The 17,223-nt window shown below is 67.6% G+C and overlaps 7 protein-coding genes across 7 annotated transcripts; 3 read left to right on the top strand and 4 right to left on the bottom strand.

Annotated features, from left to right (window-relative positions):
- Positions 1-365: 365 nt before the first annotated feature.
- LOC147413067 (feather keratin 3-like) lies at positions 366-731 on the bottom strand. Its single transcript, XM_086480712.1, has one exon. It carries the CDS (start codon positions 729-731, stop codon positions 366-368), a length of 366 nt encoding a protein of 121 aa, XP_086336838.1.
- A 1,849-nt stretch (positions 732-2,580) lies between these two features.
- LOC147413066 (feather keratin 3-like) lies at positions 2,581-2,946 on the top strand. The gene has a single exon (XM_086480711.1). It carries the CDS (start codon positions 2,581-2,583, stop codon positions 2,944-2,946), a length of 366 nt encoding a protein of 121 aa, XP_086336837.1.
- Positions 2,947-5,319: 2,373 nt separating this feature from the next.
- Positions 5,320-5,685, bottom strand: LOC147413065 (feather keratin 3-like). Its single transcript, XM_086480709.1, has one exon. It carries the CDS (start codon positions 5,683-5,685, stop codon positions 5,320-5,322), a length of 366 nt encoding a protein of 121 aa, XP_086336835.1.
- A 1,849-nt stretch (positions 5,686-7,534) lies between these two features.
- LOC147413064 (feather keratin 3-like) lies at positions 7,535-7,900 on the top strand. The gene has a single exon (XM_086480710.1). The coding sequence runs from the start codon at positions 7,535-7,537 to the stop codon at positions 7,898-7,900; it is 366 nt and encodes a 121-aa protein (XP_086336836.1).
- A 2,373-nt stretch (positions 7,901-10,273) lies between these two features.
- On the bottom strand, positions 10,274-10,639 carry LOC147413063 (feather keratin 3-like). The gene has a single exon (XM_086480708.1). The coding sequence runs from the start codon at positions 10,637-10,639 to the stop codon at positions 10,274-10,276; it is 366 nt and encodes a 121-aa protein (XP_086336834.1).
- A 1,849-nt stretch (positions 10,640-12,488) lies between these two features.
- On the top strand, positions 12,489-12,854 carry LOC147413062 (feather keratin 3-like). The gene has a single exon (XM_086480714.1). It carries the CDS (start codon positions 12,489-12,491, stop codon positions 12,852-12,854), a length of 366 nt encoding a protein of 121 aa, XP_086336840.1.
- Positions 12,855-15,227: 2,373 nt separating this feature from the next.
- On the bottom strand, positions 15,228-15,593 carry LOC147413061 (feather keratin 3-like). Its single transcript, XM_086480706.1, has one exon. It carries the CDS (start codon positions 15,591-15,593, stop codon positions 15,228-15,230), a length of 366 nt encoding a protein of 121 aa, XP_086336832.1.
- Positions 15,594-17,223: the final 1,630 nt, after the last annotated feature.

Here is a 17,223-nt window from a genome sequence, read left to right as displayed (position 1 = left end):
CTGGCAGGGGCCACGCGCAGGGCCAGGGAGCCCTGCAGCCCAGGCTGGGCCTTGAAAGGAAAAACGGAGAGGCAGGTGTTGGATGCAGGCTTGTTTTATTGCAAGGGCAGGGAAGCGGCCAGTGGAGAAAGACCCCGAAGGCCGAGGCAGGCAGGCTGTCCCTGCGGGCCTCGAGAGAGGTGTTCCTTCAGGCTTCTGGCAGGCAGTGGCGGTTGTGGAGCCAAGCAGTGCCCGGCGGGACGATGGGGGAGCCGTGCATGCGGGCATGGGCAGGAGCAAGGAGGAGGGGCGTCATGGAGAGAAGGGAAGGAGAGGAGGCGTGAGGCTGAGGTGGCCCAGGGACTCAGGGGGCCCCGGGGCTGAGTCTAGCAGGGCCCACAGGTGTCCCACAGCTTCTTGCTGTAGCGGGGCAAGGCGCAAGGGCTGCAGGCGGGAGAAGCGTAGGGTCTGCCAAAGGTGCAGAGGCCCCCCGAGCCCAGCGTGGCCCCGGCGCCGTAGAGGCCCCCCAGCCCCAGGGAGCCCCCAAAGGCGGGGGCTCCGGAGGAGCCCACCACGGCTTGCTGGGGGAAGGAGCTGAGGATGGGTCCGGGGAAGGTGACGACGACGGGGGGCGGCTGGATGAAGGCCGTCGAGTCGGGGCACTGGCGGGCGCACAGCTCGTTGCAGCTCTCCGCGATGGGCTGGGGGACGGCCACGCCGGTTTTGGGTGGGCACAGGTCGTAGCAGGACATCTTGGCGAGAGAGAGCTGAGCCTGAAACACAGGGCCCCGAGGAGAAGGCGTCAGGAGCGAGGAGGACACTCCACGGCCGAGCAGTGCCCTGCTCCCAGGGCAGCCCTGGAGCTGGAGAGGCCAGAGCCACCGCCTTGCCCGCACTGCCTGCCGCTTGCCCTTTGCCCAGCCAGCCCCGCTGAGTGCCCTGCTCTGCCCCAGCCCTCGCCTTGCCCTCCCTCCGCACTCTGAGGCCACGCAAGCCCTCGGGGAGAGCCTGCGAAGGGCCCAGCTTCGCGTGTGCCGGCCACCGGGCTCCTTCCTCCTCCCGCCACGGCTCAGCCCGCCCTGGCCCTCCAAGCCTGCTGCCAGCCCTCCCGCTGCTCTCAGAGCTCTCCTGGCCAGGGAGGCCCCACGCCGGCCCCTGCCACAGCAGGCACAGACCCGCAGGCACCCACCTACCCTTTTCCTGAGCAGAGCGAGGCAGGAGAGGCGGATGGCAGCTCTCGCCGAGGGCAGCGCTTTTATGCCGGGCCGGCGAGAGCGGGGAGGAGCTGGCCGCGCTGGGGACACGTGGCTCGTGGCGGCCGAGCCCCTGCCTCCTGCCTGCGCGGCACGGGGCTGTTTTGCTGATGCCGTTTCCTCAGCAGCCCCAACCCGCTCTATCAGCCCCTGCAATTACCCCGCTCGGACACTTGCCAGCTGCCACCTAATGGGCCAAATGAGCCCCGCCGTCTTTTCATTATCTCGGTGTGTAAGAGGGCACGCAGCAGCGTGACAAAGGCTGACGGCAAGCGCCCTGCGGGCCATAGCTCCTCCCCCAGGGCTTGCTCCCGGGGCAGCCTCGCGCCTTTTTGCAAGGTCACGGGGAAGACCAGCGTCCCATCGCTGGGAAGGAAGGCGGCCTTGCAAAGGGCTCCGGCGCGCCAGCGCCCGCATGACGTACGCCGTGCGGCTATTATCTACAGAGGCGCGAGGTTACGACAGGAGCAATCCAAGGCACTCCTCTCGGGCACTGCCTGCTCAGCACGATGCATCACTCGCCAGCCCAACGGAGCCGGCCTCCGTCGGCAGGCAGCCATTGCCCATCGACCTCTGTAAACCTGGAGGAAGAAAGGCCCCTCGAGCTCTTCCCTGAGGTGCACGGTGCAAGGAGCACAGACCCCCCCGGGCCCGCGCGGCACTGCCCCAGGGCCGCCGGCCCAACGCAAGTTTCCTGCGAGCCCCATGGCTGGGGGAAGGTGCTGGGCAGGGGCTGCATCCCCTCGGGGTGCTGGGGAGCGGGGAGCCCCGTCTGAATGCAGAGCCGCGGCAGCCCCCAGCTCCCCAGTGGGCTGGCCCTGCTGGTGCTTGGCGCCGTCTCTCCTCCCAGCAGAGCCTGGCTGCCAGCACGGGCCAGGCATGTCTTCAGAGGGCCGAGCAGAAGGCAGGCGGCGAGGAGCTGCAGAAGCACGGCCCTCGCCTGCCCTGCGCAGCCCCCAGCAGGGAGATGCCCGCTGTCATTTAGCCCAGGAAGCAGAGAGGGGAGGAAAGGCTCAGGAGCGAGCGGCATGTGCTGGTCTGGCGAGGGGCTGCTGACTCAGGGCGGGGCAGGGGCCGGACAGCCCTCTCGTCACTGGCAGGAGGGAGCGCCGCCTCTGCAGATTGGCCCAGGTGGTGCTGAGCAATGGCGGGGCCGCTATAAAAGCCCTGCCTCTGCCAGGCTCTCCCCACAGCTCTGCTGGCCACCTTCTCCTCGGGGAACAGGGTAAGTCCGCGAGCGCTTCTCCTCCTGGCCCCCTGCTCCAGCCCCTCTGCCTCACGCACTCCCCTCTGCTGCTCTCTTGCTATCTCTGTCCTCCTGCAGAGCACCGTCCGATCCCTCGCCAAGATGTCCTGCTACGACCTGTGCCCACCCAAAACCGGCGTGGCCGTCCCCCAGCCCATCGCGGAGAGCTGCAACGAGCTGTGCGCCCGCCAGTGCCCCGACTCGACGGCCTTCATCCAGCCGCCCCCCGTCGTCGTCACCTTCCCCGGACCCATCCTCAGCTCCTTCCCCCAGCAAGCCGTGGTGGGCTCCTCCGGAGCCCCCGCCTTTGGGGGCTCCCTGGGGCTGGGGGGCCTCTACGGCGCCGGGGCCACGCTGGGCTCGGGGGGCCTCTGCACCTTTGGCAGACCCTACGCTTCTCCCGCCTGCAGCCCTTGCGCCTTGCCCCGCTACAGCAAGAAGCTGTGGGACACCTGTGGGCCCTGCTAGACTCAGCCCCGGGGCCCCCTGAGTCCCTGGGCCACCTCAGCCTCACGCCTCCTCTCCTTCCCTTCTCTCCATGACGCCCCTCCTCCTTGCTCCTGCCCATGCCCGCATGCACGGCTCCCCCATCGTCCCGCCGGGCACTGCTTGGCTCCACAACCGCCACTGCCTGCCAGAAGCCTGAAGGAACACCTCTCTCGAGGCCCGCAGGGACAGCCTGCCTGCCTCGGCCTTCGGGGTCTTTCTCCACTGGCCGCTTCCCTGCCCTTGCAATAAAACAAGCCTGCATCCAACACCTGCCTCTCCGTTTTTCCTTTCAAGGCCCAGCCTGGGCTGCAGGGCTCCCTGGCCCTGCGCGTGGCCCCTGCCAGCCGCACCAGGGCAGGCTCTCAGCCCCAGCAGAGCCAAGCTGAGCTGCCTTTGGGGAGGCCCTACAGCCCTGCCCGCTCTGGCCACACGCACTCCTACAGCTGAGCTCCAAGGGCCCTGCCAGAACGCAGGCTGCTCCCCTGCCTGCAGGACACGCGGCATGGGGGTGTTTGCTGACCTCCAGCCTCCTTGCACGTGAGTCTGGCTGCCCCAGGGCCTTGGAGCCAGCCAGGGCCAAAGGCTGCCACGGCTCCTGGCCCCTTTCTGCCTCCACAGCTCTGCTAAAGGCCCTGGGAGAGAAAGCAAAGCAGAGACATGCCCTTCCTCTTCCCTACACCTTTTCCCTTTCCTCTTCTTCTCCTCCGACCCTCCCTCACCTTCTCCTTTCCTTCCTTCCCCTTCCCCTTCCCCATTTTCTTCCCCTTCCCCATTTTCTTCTCCCCTCCAGCACAGACCAACACACTGGCTGCACCTCGCTTCTCTGACAGAAGCACAAAGTCGCAGGAAGCACAGCCCGATTCTTTTCGAGGAGCCTTTGCAGGGCATCCTGCCGTGCCGCTGCCTCAGGCAAGGTCACCCAGAGACGCCTGCCCAGCACCACATCCAGACGGCTTTGGCGTGTCTCCAAGGACGGAGACTCCACAACCTCCCGAGGTAACTTGGGCCAGTGCTCGGGCACCCTCACAGTGACAAAAGCATTTGGGGATGTTGAGGTGGAGCCTCTGCTCTTTTGGCTGGTGCCCGTGACCTCTTGTGCTGGCACTGGACACCTCTGACAAGAGCCCGCCTCCATCTTCTGGATGCCTTCCCTCCAGGCCTGTGGGCATGTTCAGGAGACTCCCTGAGGCTCCTTGGTGTCAGGAGGAACAGTCGCACCTCTCTCAGCCTCTCCCCAGAGGAGAGACGCTCCCTTGTCTCGCCGTCATCTGCGTGGCCGTTGCTGGGGCCTTTGCTCTCCGGGAGCCCCCCAGCTCTCCTCTGCTGGGGAGCCCAGGAGCAGCACCGCAGGGCTGGCCTCAGCGGTGCTGCGTGGAGGGCAAAGATCCCCTGCCTCCCCCTGACGGCCACACTCCTCCGCACGCGGCCCAGGACATTGCTCACCGGCCCTGCCCAAGGCACGTTGCTGCCTCACGCTCCCCTTGGTGCCTCCCAGCATCCTCAGCGCCTTCCCTGACAAGCTGCTCGCCGACAGGCAACGCCATTTCCCAGGCGCAAGCTGTAACGCTGTCTCTCGTCCAGCCTGCGCTCTGCGGATGCCCAGAGATGCTGCCGTGCTTCTGCGGAGCAGCGGGACGTGGTGGAGCTGGAGTTGCTGCCAGGCAAAGGAGCACTGCCAGCACCTGTCCTGCTCTCTGCCTTCTGCCCGTCCCCGGCTCCTGCAAGCCCCACCAAAAGGCTCTGTCTCGCCTGCCTGCCGCCTGCACCCTCCCTCTCCAAACAGCACCCCCCTCACCTCGCCTGGGCCCCTCAGCACCAGCATTTGCCCTCCCACGGCTGCCGGGCGCCCAGCCTGGGGATCTTCCCAACTGGCCAGAAGGAGGGAGGGAGGCACGACTTGCATGCAGGAAAGCTTTATTGTGCCCAGAGGGGCAGGAGAGACTGTCAGCGAGACGGTGGGCAAGAGCCAGAGAGGCCGGTTGCCCCGTGCTGGGGGAGCCAGAGGGATCTTCTCCAGAGCATGGCTTCTTGCTCCGCCTGCCCCCTTGGTGCGTCATTGCAGACGCCGAGGACTGGGCCCATCAGCCCCGCAGGGCCTTTCGGGTCCATCTCCTGCCCCGTGCGACAGCTGGGAAGAGAGAGGAGAGCGGAGGGGAGGGCAGGAGAGGGCAGGAGAAGAGGGCAGGGAAGGGCCAAGGGTGCGCGGCACGGCCAGCTGCCCAGGCGTTGTGTGGGGCTGGGGCTGCTGAGCACTCCTGAGTGCCCCGTGCCCGCCAACTCAGCCCTGCCTGGGCGGTGGTAGCGTTGTCGGGGGCGTCTGGGCTGGGGGCAGCGCGTGGGGCTGGGCTGGGTCTAGCAGGGCCCACAGGTGTCCCACAGCTTCTTGCTGTAGCGGGGCAAGGCGCAAGGGCTGCAGGCGGGAGAAGCGTAGGGTCTGCCAAAGGTGCAGAGGCCCCCCGAGCCCAGCGTGGCCCCGGCGCCGTAGAGGCCCCCCAGCCCCAGGGAGCCCCCAAAGGCGGGGGCTCCGGAGGAGCCCACCACGGCTTGCTGGGGGAAGGAGCTGAGGATGGGTCCGGGGAAGGTGACGACGACGGGGGGCGGCTGGATGAAGGCCGTCGAGTCGGGGCACTGGCGGGCGCACAGCTCGTTGCAGCTCTCCGCGATGGGCTGGGGGACGGCCACGCCGGTTTTGGGTGGGCACAGGTCGTAGCAGGACATCTTGGCGAGGGATCGGACGGTGCTCTGCAGGAGGACAGAGATAGCAAGAGAGCAGCAGAGGGGAGTGCGTGAGGCAGAGGGGCTGGAGCAGGGGGCCAGGAGGAGAAGCGCTCGCGGACTTACCCTGTTCCCCGAGGAGAAGGTGGCCAGCAGAGCTGTGGGGAGAGCCTGGCAGAGGCAGGGCTTTTATAGCGGCCCCGCCATTGCTCAGCACCACCTGGGCCAATCTGCAGAGGCGGCGCTCCCTCCTGCCAGTGACGAGAGGGCTGTCCGGCCCCTGCCCCGCCCTGAGTCAGCAGCCCCTCGCCAGACCAGCACATGCCGCTCGCTCCTGAGCCTTTCCTCCCCTCTCTGCTTCCTGGGCTAAATGACAGCGGGCATCTCCCTGCTGGGGGCTGCGCAGGGCAGGCGAGGGCCGTGCTTCTGCAGCTCCTCGCCGCCTGCCTTCTGCTCGGCCCTCTGAAGACATGCCTGGCCCGTGCTGGCAGCCAGGCTCTGCTGGGAGGAGAGACGGCGCCAAGCACCAGCAGGGCCAGCCCACTGGGGAGCTGGGGGCTGCCGCGGCTCTGCATTCAGACGGGGCTCCCCGCTCCCCAGCACCCCGAGGGGATGCAGCCCCTGCCCAGCACCTTCCCCCAGCCATGGGGCTCGCAGGAAACTTGCGTTGGGCCGGCGGCCCTGGGGCAGTGCCGCGCGGGCCCGGGGGGGTCTGTGCTCCTTGCACCGTGCACCTCAGGGAAGAGCTCGAGGGGCCTTTCTTCCTCCAGGTTTACAGAGGTCGATGGGCAATGGCTGCCTGCCGACGGAGGCCGGCTCCGTTGGGCTGGCGAGTGATGCATCGTGCTGAGCAGGCAGTGCCCGAGAGGAGTGCCTTGGATTGCTCCTGTCGTAACCTCGCGCCTCTGTAGATAATAGCCGCACGGCGTACGTCATGCGGGCGCTGGCGCGCCGGAGCCCTTTGCAAGGCCGCCTTCCTTCCCAGCGATGGGACGCTGGTCTTCCCCGTGACCTTGCAAAAAGGCGCGAGGCTGCCCCGGGAGCAAGCCCTGGGGGAGGAGCTATGGCCCGCAGGGCGCTTGCCGTCAGCCTTTGTCACGCTGCTGCGTGCCCTCTTACACACCGAGATAATGAAAAGACGGCGGGGCTCATTTGGCCCATTAGGTGGCAGCTGGCAAGTGTCCGAGCGGGGTAATTGCAGGGGCTGATAGAGCGGGTTGGGGCTGCTGAGGAAACGGCATCAGCAAAACAGCCCCGTGCCGCGCAGGCAGGAGGCAGGGGCTCGGCCGCCACGAGCCACGTGTCCCCAGCGCGGCCAGCTCCTCCCCGCTCTCGCCGGCCCGGCATAAAAGCGCTGCCCTCGGCGAGAGCTGCCATCCGCCTCTCCTGCCTCGCTCTGCTCAGGAAAAGGGTAGGTGGGTGCCTGCGGGTCTGTGCCTGCTGTGGCAGGGGCCGGCGTGGGGCCTCCCTGGCCAGGAGAGCTCTGAGAGCAGCGGGAGGGCTGGCAGCAGGCTTGGAGGGCCAGGGCGGGCTGAGCCGTGGCGGGAGGAGGAAGGAGCCCGGTGGCCGGCACACGCGAAGCTGGGCCCTTCGCAGGCTCTCCCCGAGGGCTTGCGTGGCCTCAGAGTGCGGAGGGAGGGCAAGGCGAGGGCTGGGGCAGAGCAGGGCACTCAGCGGGGCTGGCTGGGCAAAGGGCAAGCGGCAGGCAGTGCGGGCAAGGCGGTGGCTCTGGCCTCTCCAGCTCCAGGGCTGCCCTGGGAGCAGGGCACTGCTCGGCCGTGGAGTGTCCTCCTCGCTCCTGACGCCTTCTCCTCGGGGCCCTGTGTTTCAGGCTCAGCTCTCTCTCGCCAAGATGTCCTGCTACGACCTGTGCCCACCCAAAACCGGCGTGGCCGTCCCCCAGCCCATCGCGGAGAGCTGCAACGAGCTGTGCGCCCGCCAGTGCCCCGACTCGACGGCCTTCATCCAGCCGCCCCCCGTCGTCGTCACCTTCCCCGGACCCATCCTCAGCTCCTTCCCCCAGCAAGCCGTGGTGGGCTCCTCCGGAGCCCCCGCCTTTGGGGGCTCCCTGGGGCTGGGGGGCCTCTACGGCGCCGGGGCCACGCTGGGCTCGGGGGGCCTCTGCACCTTTGGCAGACCCTACGCTTCTCCCGCCTGCAGCCCTTGCGCCTTGCCCCGCTACAGCAAGAAGCTGTGGGACACCTGTGGGCCCTGCTAGACTCAGCCCCGGGGCCCCCTGAGTCCCTGGGCCACCTCAGCCTCACGCCTCCTCTCCTTCCCTTCTCTCCATGACGCCCCTCCTCCTTGCTCCTGCCCATGCCCGCATGCACGGCTCCCCCATCGTCCCGCCGGGCACTGCTTGGCTCCACAACCGCCACTGCCTGCCAGAAGCCTGAAGGAACACCTCTCTCGAGGCCCGCAGGGACAGCCTGCCTGCCTCGGCCTTCGGGGTCTTTCTCCACTGGCCGCTTCCCTGCCCTTGCAATAAAACAAGCCTGCATCCAACACCTGCCTCTCCGTTTTTCCTTTCAAGGCCCAGCCTGGGCTGCAGGGCTCCCTGGCCCTGCGCGTGGCCCCTGCCAGCCGCACCAGGGCAGGCTCTCAGCCCCAGCAGAGCCAAGCTGAGCTGCCTTTGGGGAGGCCCTACAGCCCTGCCCGCTCTGGCCACACGCACTCCTACAGCTGAGCTCCAAGGGCCCTGCCAGAACGCAGGCTGCTCCCCTGCCTGCAGGACACGCGGCATGGGGGTGTTTGCTGACCTCCAGCCTCCTTGCACGTGAGTCTGGCTGCCCCAGGGCCTTGGAGCCAGCCAGGGCCAAAGGCTGCCACGGCTCCTGGCCCCTTTCTGCCTCCACGGCTCTGCTAAAGGCCCTGGGAGAGAAAGCAAAGCAGAGACATGCCCTTCCTCTTCCCTACACCTTTTCCCTTTCCTCTTCTTCTCCTCCGACCCTCCCTCACCTTCTCCTTTCCTTCCTTCCCCTTCCCCTTCCCCATTTTCTTCCCCTTCCCCATTTTCTTCTCCCCTCCAGCACAGACCAACACACTGGCTGCACCTCGCTTCTCTGACAGAAGCACAAAGTCGCAGGAAGCACAGCCCGATTCTTTTCGAGGAGCCTTTGCAGGGCATCCTGCCGTGCCGCTGCCTCAGGCAAGGTCACCCAGAGACGCCTGCCCAGCACCACATCCAGACGGCTTTGGCGTGTCTCCAAGGACGGAGACTCCACAACCTCCCGAGGTAACTTGGGCCAGTGCTTGGGCACCCTCACAGTGACAAAAGCATTTGGGGATGTTGAGGTGGAGCCTCTGCTCTTTTGGCTGGTGCCCGTGACCTCTTGTGCTGGCACTGGACACCTCTGACAAGAGCCCGCCTCCATCTTCTGGATGCCTTCCCTCCAGGCCTGTGGGCATGTTCAGGAGACTCCCTGAGGCTCCTTGGTGTCAGGAGGAACAGTCGCACCTCTCTCAGCCTCTCCCCAGAGGAGAGACGCTCCCTTGTCTCGCCGTCATCTGCGTGGCCGTTGCTGGGGCCTTTGCTCTCCGGGAGCCCCCCAGCTCTCCTCTGCTGGGGAGCCCAGGAGCAGCACCGCAGGGCTGGCCTCAGCGGTGCTGCGTGGAGGGCAAAGATCCCCTGCCTCCACCTGACGGCCACACTCCTCCGCACGCGGCCCAGGACATTGCTCACCGGCCCTGCCCAAGGCACGTTGCTGCCTCACGCTCCCCTTGGTGCCTCCCAGCATCCTCAGCGCCTTCCCTGACAAGCTGCTCGCCGACAGGCAACGCCATTTCCCAGGCGCAAGCTGTAACGCTGTCTCTCGTCCAGCCTGCGCTCTGCGGATGCCCAGAGATGCTGCCGTGCTTCTGCGGAGCAGCGGGACGTGGTGGAGCTGGAGTTGCTGCCAGGCAAAGGAGCACTGCCAGCACCTGTCCTGCTCTCTGCCTTCTGCCCGTCCCCGGCTCCTGCAAGCCCCACCAAAAGGCTCTGTCTCGCCTGCCTGCCGCCTGCACCCTCCCTCTCCAAACAGCACCCCCCTCACCTCGCCTGGGCCCCTCAGCACCAGCATTTGCCCTCCCACGGCTGCCGGGCGCCCAGCCTGGGGATCTTCCCAACTGGCCAGAAGGAGGGAGGGAGGCACGACTTGCATGCAGGAAAGCTTTATTGTGCCCAGAGGGGCAGGAGAGACTGTCAGCGAGACGGTGGGCAAGAGCCAGAGAGGCCGGTTGCCCCGTGCTGGGGGAGCCAGAGGGATCTTCTCCAGAGCATGGCTTCTTGCTCTGCCTGCCCCCTTGGTGCGTCATTGCAGACGCCGAGGACTGGGCCCATCAGCCCCGCAGGGCCTTTCGGGTCCGTCTCCTGCCCCGTGCGACAGCTGGGAAGAGAGAGGAGAGCGGAGGGGAGGGCAGGAGAGGGCAGGAGAAGAGGGCAGGGAAGGGCCAAGGGTGCGCGGCACGGCCAGCTGCCCAGGCGTTGTGTGGGGCTGGGGCTGCTGAGCACTCCTGAGTGCCCCGTGCCCGCCAACTCAGCCCTGCCTGGGCGGTGGTAGCGTTGTCGGGGGCGTCTGGGCTGGGGGCAGCGCGTGGGGCTGGGCTGGGTCTAGCAGGGCCCACAGGTGTCCCACAGCTTCTTGCTGTAGCGGGGCAAGGCGCAAGGGCTGCAGGCGGGAGAAGCGTAGGGTCTGCCAAAGGTGCAGAGGCCCCCCGAGCCCAGCGTGGCCCCGGCGCCGTAGAGGCCCCCCAGCCCCAGGGAGCCCCCAAAGGCGGGGGCTCCGGAGGAGCCCACCACGGCTTGCTGGGGGAAGGAGCTGAGGATGGGTCCGGGGAAGGTGACGACGACGGGGGGCGGCTGGATGAAGGCCGTCGAGTCGGGGCACTGGCGGGCGCACAGCTCGTTGCAGCTCTCCGCGATGGGCTGGGGGACGGCCACGCCGGTTTTGGGTGGGCACAGGTCGTAGCAGGACATCTTGGCAAGGGATCGGACGGTGCTCTGCAGGAGGACAGAGATAGCAAGAGAGCAGCAGAGGGGAGTGCGTGAGGCAGAGGGGCTGGAGCAGGGGGCCAGGAGGAGAAGCGCTCGCGGACTTACCCTGTTCCCCGAGGAGAAGGTGGCCAGCAGAGCTGTGGGGAGAGCCTGGCAGAGGCAGGGCTTTTATAGCGGCCCCGCCATTGCTCAGCACCACCTGGGCCAATCTGCAGAGGCGGCGCTCCCTCCTGCCAGTGACGAGAGGGCTGTCCGGCCCCTGCCCCGCCCTGAGTCAGCAGCCCCTCGCCAGACCAGCACATGCCGCTCGCTCCTGAGCCTTTCCTCCCCTCTCTGCTTCCTGGGCTAAATGACAGCGGGCATCTCCCTGCTGGGGGCTGCGCAGGGCAGGCGAGGGCCGTGCTTCTGCAGCTCCTCGCCGCCTGCCTTCTGCTCGGCCCTCTGAAGACATGCCTGGCCCGTGCTGGCAGCCAGGCTCTGCTGGGAGGAGAGACGGCGCCAAGCACCAGCAGGGCCAGCCCACTGGGGAGCTGGGGGCTGCCGCGGCTCTGCATTCAGACGGGGCTCCCCGCTCCCCAGCACCCCGAGGGGATGCAGCCCCTGCCCAGCACCTTCCCCCAGCCATGGGGCTCGCAGGAAACTTGCGTTGGGCCGGCGGCCCTGGGGCAGTGCCGCGCGGGCCCGGGGGGGTCTGTGCTCCTTGCACCGTGCACCTCAGGGAAGAGCTCGAGGGGCCTTTCTTCCTCCAGGTTTACAGAGGTCGATGGGCAATGGCTGCCTGCCGACGGAGGCCGGCTCCGTTGGGCTGGCGAGTGATGCATCGTGCTGAGCAGGCAGTGCCCGAGAGGAGTGCCTTGGATTGCTCCTGTCGTAACCTCGCGCCTCTGTAGATAATAGCCGCACGGCGTACGTCATGCGGGCGCTGGCGCGCCGGAGCCCTTTGCAAGGCCGCCTTCCTTCCCAGCGATGGGACGCTGGTCTTCCCCGTGACCTTGCAAAAAGGCGCGAGGCTGCCCCGGGAGCAAGCCCTGGGGGAGGAGCTATGGCCCGCAGGGCGCTTGCCGTCAGCCTTTGTCACGCTGCTGCGTGCCCTCTTACACACCGAGATAATGAAAAGACGGCGGGGCTCATTTGGCCCATTAGGTGGCAGCTGGCAAGTGTCCGAGCGGGGTAATTGCAGGGGCTGATAGAGCGGGTTGGGGCTGCTGAGGAAACGGCATCAGCAAAACAGCCCCGTGCCGCGCAGGCAGGAGGCAGGGGCTCGGCCGCCACGAGCCACGTGTCCCCAGCGCGGCCAGCTCCTCCCCGCTCTCGCCGGCCCGGCATAAAAGCGCTGCCCTCGGCGAGAGCTGCCATCCGCCTCTCCTGCCTCGCTCTGCTCAGGAAAAGGGTAGGTGGGTGCCTGCGGGTCTGTGCCTGCTGTGGCAGGGGCCGGCGTGGGGCCTCCCTGGCCAGGAGAGCTCTGAGAGCAGCGGGAGGGCTGGCAGCAGGCTTGGAGGGCCAGGGCGGGCTGAGCCGTGGCGGGAGGAGGAAGGAGCCCGGTGGCCGGCACACGCGAAGCTGGGCCCTTCGCAGGCTCTCCCCGAGGGCTTGCGTGGCCTCAGAGTGCGGAGGGAGGGCAAGGCGAGGGCTGGGGCAGAGCAGGGCACTCAGCGGGGCTGGCTGGGCAAAGGGCAAGCGGCAGGCAGTGCGGGCAAGGCGGTGGCTCTGGCCTCTCCAGCTCCAGGGCTGCCCTGGGAGCAGGGCACTGCTCGGCCGTGGAGTGTCCTCCTCGCTCCTGACGCCTTCTCCTCGGGGCCCTGTGTTTCAGGCTCAGCTCTCTCTCGCCAAGATGTCCTGCTACGACCTGTGCCCACCCAAAACCGGCGTGGCCGTCCCCCAGCCCATCGCGGAGAGCTGCAACGAGCTGTGCGCCCGCCAGTGCCCCGACTCGACGGCCTTCATCCAGCCGCCCCCCGTCGTCGTCACCTTCCCCGGACCCATCCTCAGCTCCTTCCCCCAGCAAGCCGTGGTGGGCTCCTCCGGAGCCCCCGCCTTTGGGGGCTCCCTGGGGCTGGGGGGCCTCTACGGCGCCGGGGCCACGCTGGGCTCGGGGGGCCTCTGCACCTTTGGCAGACCCTACGCTTCTCCCGCCTGCAGCCCTTGCGCCTTGCCCCGCTACAGCAAGAAGCTGTGGGACACCTGTGGGCCCTGCTAGACTCAGCCCCGGGGCCCCCTGAGTCCCTGGGCCACCTCAGCCTCACGCCTCCTCTCCTTCCCTTCTCTCCATGACGCCCCTCCTCCTTGCTCCTGCCCATGCCCGCATGCACGGCTCCCCCATCGTCCCGCCGGGCACTGCTTGGCTCCACAACCGCCACTGCCTGCCAGAAGCCTGAAGGAACACCTCTCTCGAGGCCCGCAGGGACAGCCTGCCTGCCTCGGCCTTCGGGGTCTTTCTCCACTGGCCGCTTCCCTGCCCTTGCAATAAAACAAGCCTGCATCCAACACCTGCCTCTCCGTTTTTCCTTTCAAGGCCCAGCCTGGGCTGCAGGGCTCCCTGGCCCTGCGCGTGGCCCCTGCCAGCCGCACCAGGGCAGGCTCTCAGCCCCAGCAGAGCCAAGCTGAGCTGCCTTTGGGGAGGCCCTACAGCCCTGCCCGCTCTGGCCACACGCACTCCTACAGCTGAGCTCCAAGGGCCCTGCCAGAACGCAGGCTGCTCCCCTGCCTGCAGGACACGCGGCATGGGGGTGTTTGCTGACCTCCAGCCTCCTTGCACGTGAGTCTGGCTGCCCCAGGGCCTTGGAGCCAGCCAGGGCCAAAGGCTGCCACGGCTCCTGGCCCCTTTCTGCCTCCACGGCTCTGCTAAAGGCCCTGGGAGAGAAAGCAAAGCAGAGACATGCCCTTCCTCTTCCCTACACCTTTTCCCTTTCCTCTTCTTCTCCTCCGACCCTCCCTCACCTTCTCCTTTCCTTCCTTCCCCTTCCCCTTCCCCATTTTCTTCCCCTTCCCCATTTTCTTCTCCCCTCCAGCACAGACCAACACACTGGCTGCACCTCGCTTCTCTGACAGAAGCACAAAGTCGCAGGAAGCACAGCCCGATTCTTTTCGAGGAGCCTTTGCAGGGCATCCTGCCGTGCCGCTGCCTCAGGCAAGGTCACCCAGAGACGCCTGCCCAGCACCACATCCAGACGGCTTTGGCGTGTCTCCAAGGACGGAGACTCCACAACCTCCCGAGGTAACTTGGGCCAGTGCTCGGGCACCCTCACAGTGACAAAAGCATTTGGGGATGTTGAGGTGGAGCCTCTGCTCTTTTGGCTGGTGCCCGTGACCTCTTGTGCTGGCACTGGACACCTCTGACAAGAGCCCGCCTCCATCTTCTGGATGCCTTCCCTCCAGGCCTGTGGGCATGTTCAGGAGACTCCCTGAGGCTCCTTGGTGTCAGGAGGAACAGTCGCACCTCTCTCAGCCTCTCCCCAGAGGAGAGACGCTCCCTTGTCTCGCCGTCATCTGCGTGGCCGTTGCTGGGGCCTTTGCTCTCCGGGAGCCCCCCAGCTCTCCTCTGCTGGGGAGCCCAGGAGCAGCACCGCAGGGCTGGCCTCAGCGGTGCTGCGTGGAGGGCAAAGATCCCCTGCCTCCCCCTGACGGCCACACTCCTCCGCACGCGGCCCAGGACATTGCTCACCGGCCCTGCCCAAGGCACGTTGCTGCCTCACGCTCCCCTTGGTGCCTCCCAGCATCCTCAGCGCCTTCCCTGACAAGCTGCTCGCCGACAGGCAACGCCATTTCCCAGGCGCAAGCTGTAACGCTGTCTCTCGTCCAGCCTGCGCTCTGCGGATGCCCAGAGATGCTGCCGTGCTTCTGCGGAGCAGCGGGACGTGGTGGAGCTGGAGTTGCTGCCAGGCAAAGGAGCACTGCCAGCACCTGTCCTGCTCTCTGCCTTCTGCCCGTCCCCGGCTCCTGCAAGCCCCACCAAAAGGCTCTGTCTCGCCTGCCTGCCGCCTGCACCCTCCCTCTCCAAACAGCACCCCCCTCACCTCGCCTGGGCCCCTCAGCACCAGCATTTGCCCTCCCACGGCTGCCGGGCGCCCAGCCTGGGGATCTTCCCAACTGGCCAGAAGGAGGGAGGGAGGCACGACTTGCATGCAGGAAAGCTTTATTGTGCCCAGAGGGGCAGGAGAGACTGTCAGCGAGACGGTGGGCAAGAGCCAGAGAGGCCGGTTGCCCCGTGCTGGGGGAGCCAGAGGGATCTTCTCCAGAGCATGGCTTCTTGCTCCGCCTGCCCCCTTGGTGCGTCATTGCAGACGCCGAGGACTGGGCCCATCAGCCCCGCAGGGCCTTTCGGGTCCGTCTCCTGCCCCGTGCGACAGCTGGGAAGAGAGAGGAGAGCGGAGGGGAGGGCAGGAGAGGGCAGGAGAAGAGGGCAGGGAAGGGCCAAGGGTGCGCGGCACGGCCAGCTGCCCAGGCGTTGTGTGGGGCTGGGGCTGCTGAGCACTCCTGAGTGCCCCGTGCCCGCCAACTCAGCCCTGCCTGGGCGGTGGTAGCGTTGTCGGGGGCGTCTGGGCTGGGGGCAGCGCGTGGGGCTGGGCTGAGTCTAGCAGGGCCCACAGGTGTCCCACAGCTTCTTGCTGTAGCGGGGCAAGGCGCAAGGGCTGCAGGCGGGAGAAGCGTAGGGTCTGCCAAAGGTGCAGAGGCCCCCCGAGCCCAGCGTGGCCCCGGCGCCGTAGAGGCCCCCCAGCCCCAGGGAGCCCCCAAAGGCGGGGGCTCCGGAGGAGCCCACCACGGCTTGCTGGGGGAAGGAGCTGAGGATGGGTCCGGGGAAGGTGACGACGACGGGGGGCGGCTGGATGAAGGCCGTCGAGTCGGGGCACTGGCGGGCGCACAGCTCGTTGCAGCTCTCCGCGATGGGCTGGGGGACGGCCACGCCGGTTTTGGGTGGGCACAGGTCGTAGCAGGACATCTTGGCGAGGGATCGGACGGTGCTCTGCAGGAGGACAGAGATAGCAAGAGAGCAGCAGAGGGGAGTGCGTGAGGCAGAGGGGCTGGAGCAGGGGGCCAGGAGGAGAAGCGCTCGCGGACTTACCCTGTTCCCCGAGGAGAAGGTGGCCAGCAGAGCTGTGGGGAGAGCCTGGCAGAGGCAGGGCTTTTATAGCGGCCCCGCCATTGCTCAGCACCACCTGGGCCAATCTGCAGAGGCGGCGCTCCCTCCTGCCAGTGACGAGAGGGCTGTCCGGCCCCTGCCCCGCCCTGAGTCAGCAGCCCCTCGCCAGACCAGCACATGCCGCTCGCTCCTGAGCCTTTCCTCCCCTCTCTGCTTCCTGGGCTAAATGACAGCGGGCATCTCCCTGCTGGGGGCTGCGCAGGGCAGGCGAGGGCCGTGCTTCTGCAGCTCCTCGCCGCCTGCCTTCTGCTCGGCCCTCTGAAGACATGCCTGGCCCGTGCTGGCAGCCAGGCTCTGCTGGGAGGAGAGACGGCGCCAAGCACCAGCAGGGCCAGCCCACTGGGGAGCTGGGGGCTGCCGCGGCTCTGCATTCAGACGGGGCTCCCCGCTCCCCAGCACCCCGAGGGGATGCAGCCCCTGCCCAGCACCTTCCCCCAGCCATGGGGCTCGCAGGAAACTTGCGTTGGGCCGGCGGCCCTGGGGCAGTGCCGCGCGGGCCCGGGGGGGTCTGTGCTCCTTGCACCGTGCACCTCAGGGAAGAGCTCGAGGGGCCTTTCTTCCTCCAGGTTTACAGAGGTCGATGGGCAATGGCTGCCTGCCGACGGAGGCCGGCTCCGTTGGGCTGGCGAGTGATGCATCGTGCTGAGCAGGCAGTGCCCGAGAGGAGTGCCTTGGATTGCTCCTGTCGTAACCTCGCGCCTCTGTAGATAATAGCCGCACGGCGTACGTCATGCGGGCGCTGGCGCGCCGGAGCCCTTTGCAAGGCCGCCTTCCTTCCCAGCGATGGGACGCTGGTCTTCCCCGTGACCTTGCAAAAAGGCGCGAGGCTGCCCCGGGAGCAAGCCCTGGGGGAGGAGCTATGGCCCGCAGGCGCGCTTGCCGTCAGCCTTTGTCACGCTGCTGCGTGCCCTCTTACACACCGAGATAATGAAAGAACGGCGGGGCTCATTTGGCCCATTAGGTGGCAGCTGGCAAGTGTCCGAGCGGGGTAATTGCAGGGGCTGATAGAGCGGGTTGGGGCTGCTGAGGAAACGGCATCAGCAAAACAGCCCCGTGCCGCGCAGGCAGGAGGCAGGGGCTCGGCCGCCACGAGCCACGTGTCCCCAGCGCGGCCAGCTCCTCCCCGCTCTCGCCGGCCCGGCATAAAAGCGCTGCCCTCGGCGAGAGCTGCCATCTCCGCCTCTCCTGCCTCGCTCTGCTCAGGAAAAGGGTAGGTGGGTGCCTGCGGGTCTGTGCCTGCTGTGGCAGGGGCCGGCGTGGGGCCTCCCTGGCCAGGAGAGCTCTGAGAGCAGCGGGAGGGCTGGCAGCAGGCTTGGAGGGCCAGGGCGGGCTGAGCCGTGGCGGGAGGAGGAAGGAGCCCGGTGGCCGGCACACGCGAAGCTGGGGCCCTTCGCAGGCTCTCCCCGAGGGCTTGCGTGGCCTCAGAGTG

This window comes from Leptosomus discolor, unplaced genomic scaffold (assembly GCF_034619465.1).
Source record: "Leptosomus discolor isolate bLepDis1 unplaced genomic scaffold, bLepDis1.hap2 HAP2_SCAFFOLD_270, whole genome shotgun sequence".
NCBI lineage: Eukaryota > Metazoa > Chordata > Aves > Leptosomiformes > Leptosomidae > Leptosomus > Leptosomus discolor.
Note: the sequence above shows the minus strand (reverse complement) of the source record. Positions and strands in the feature narration are given on the sequence as shown.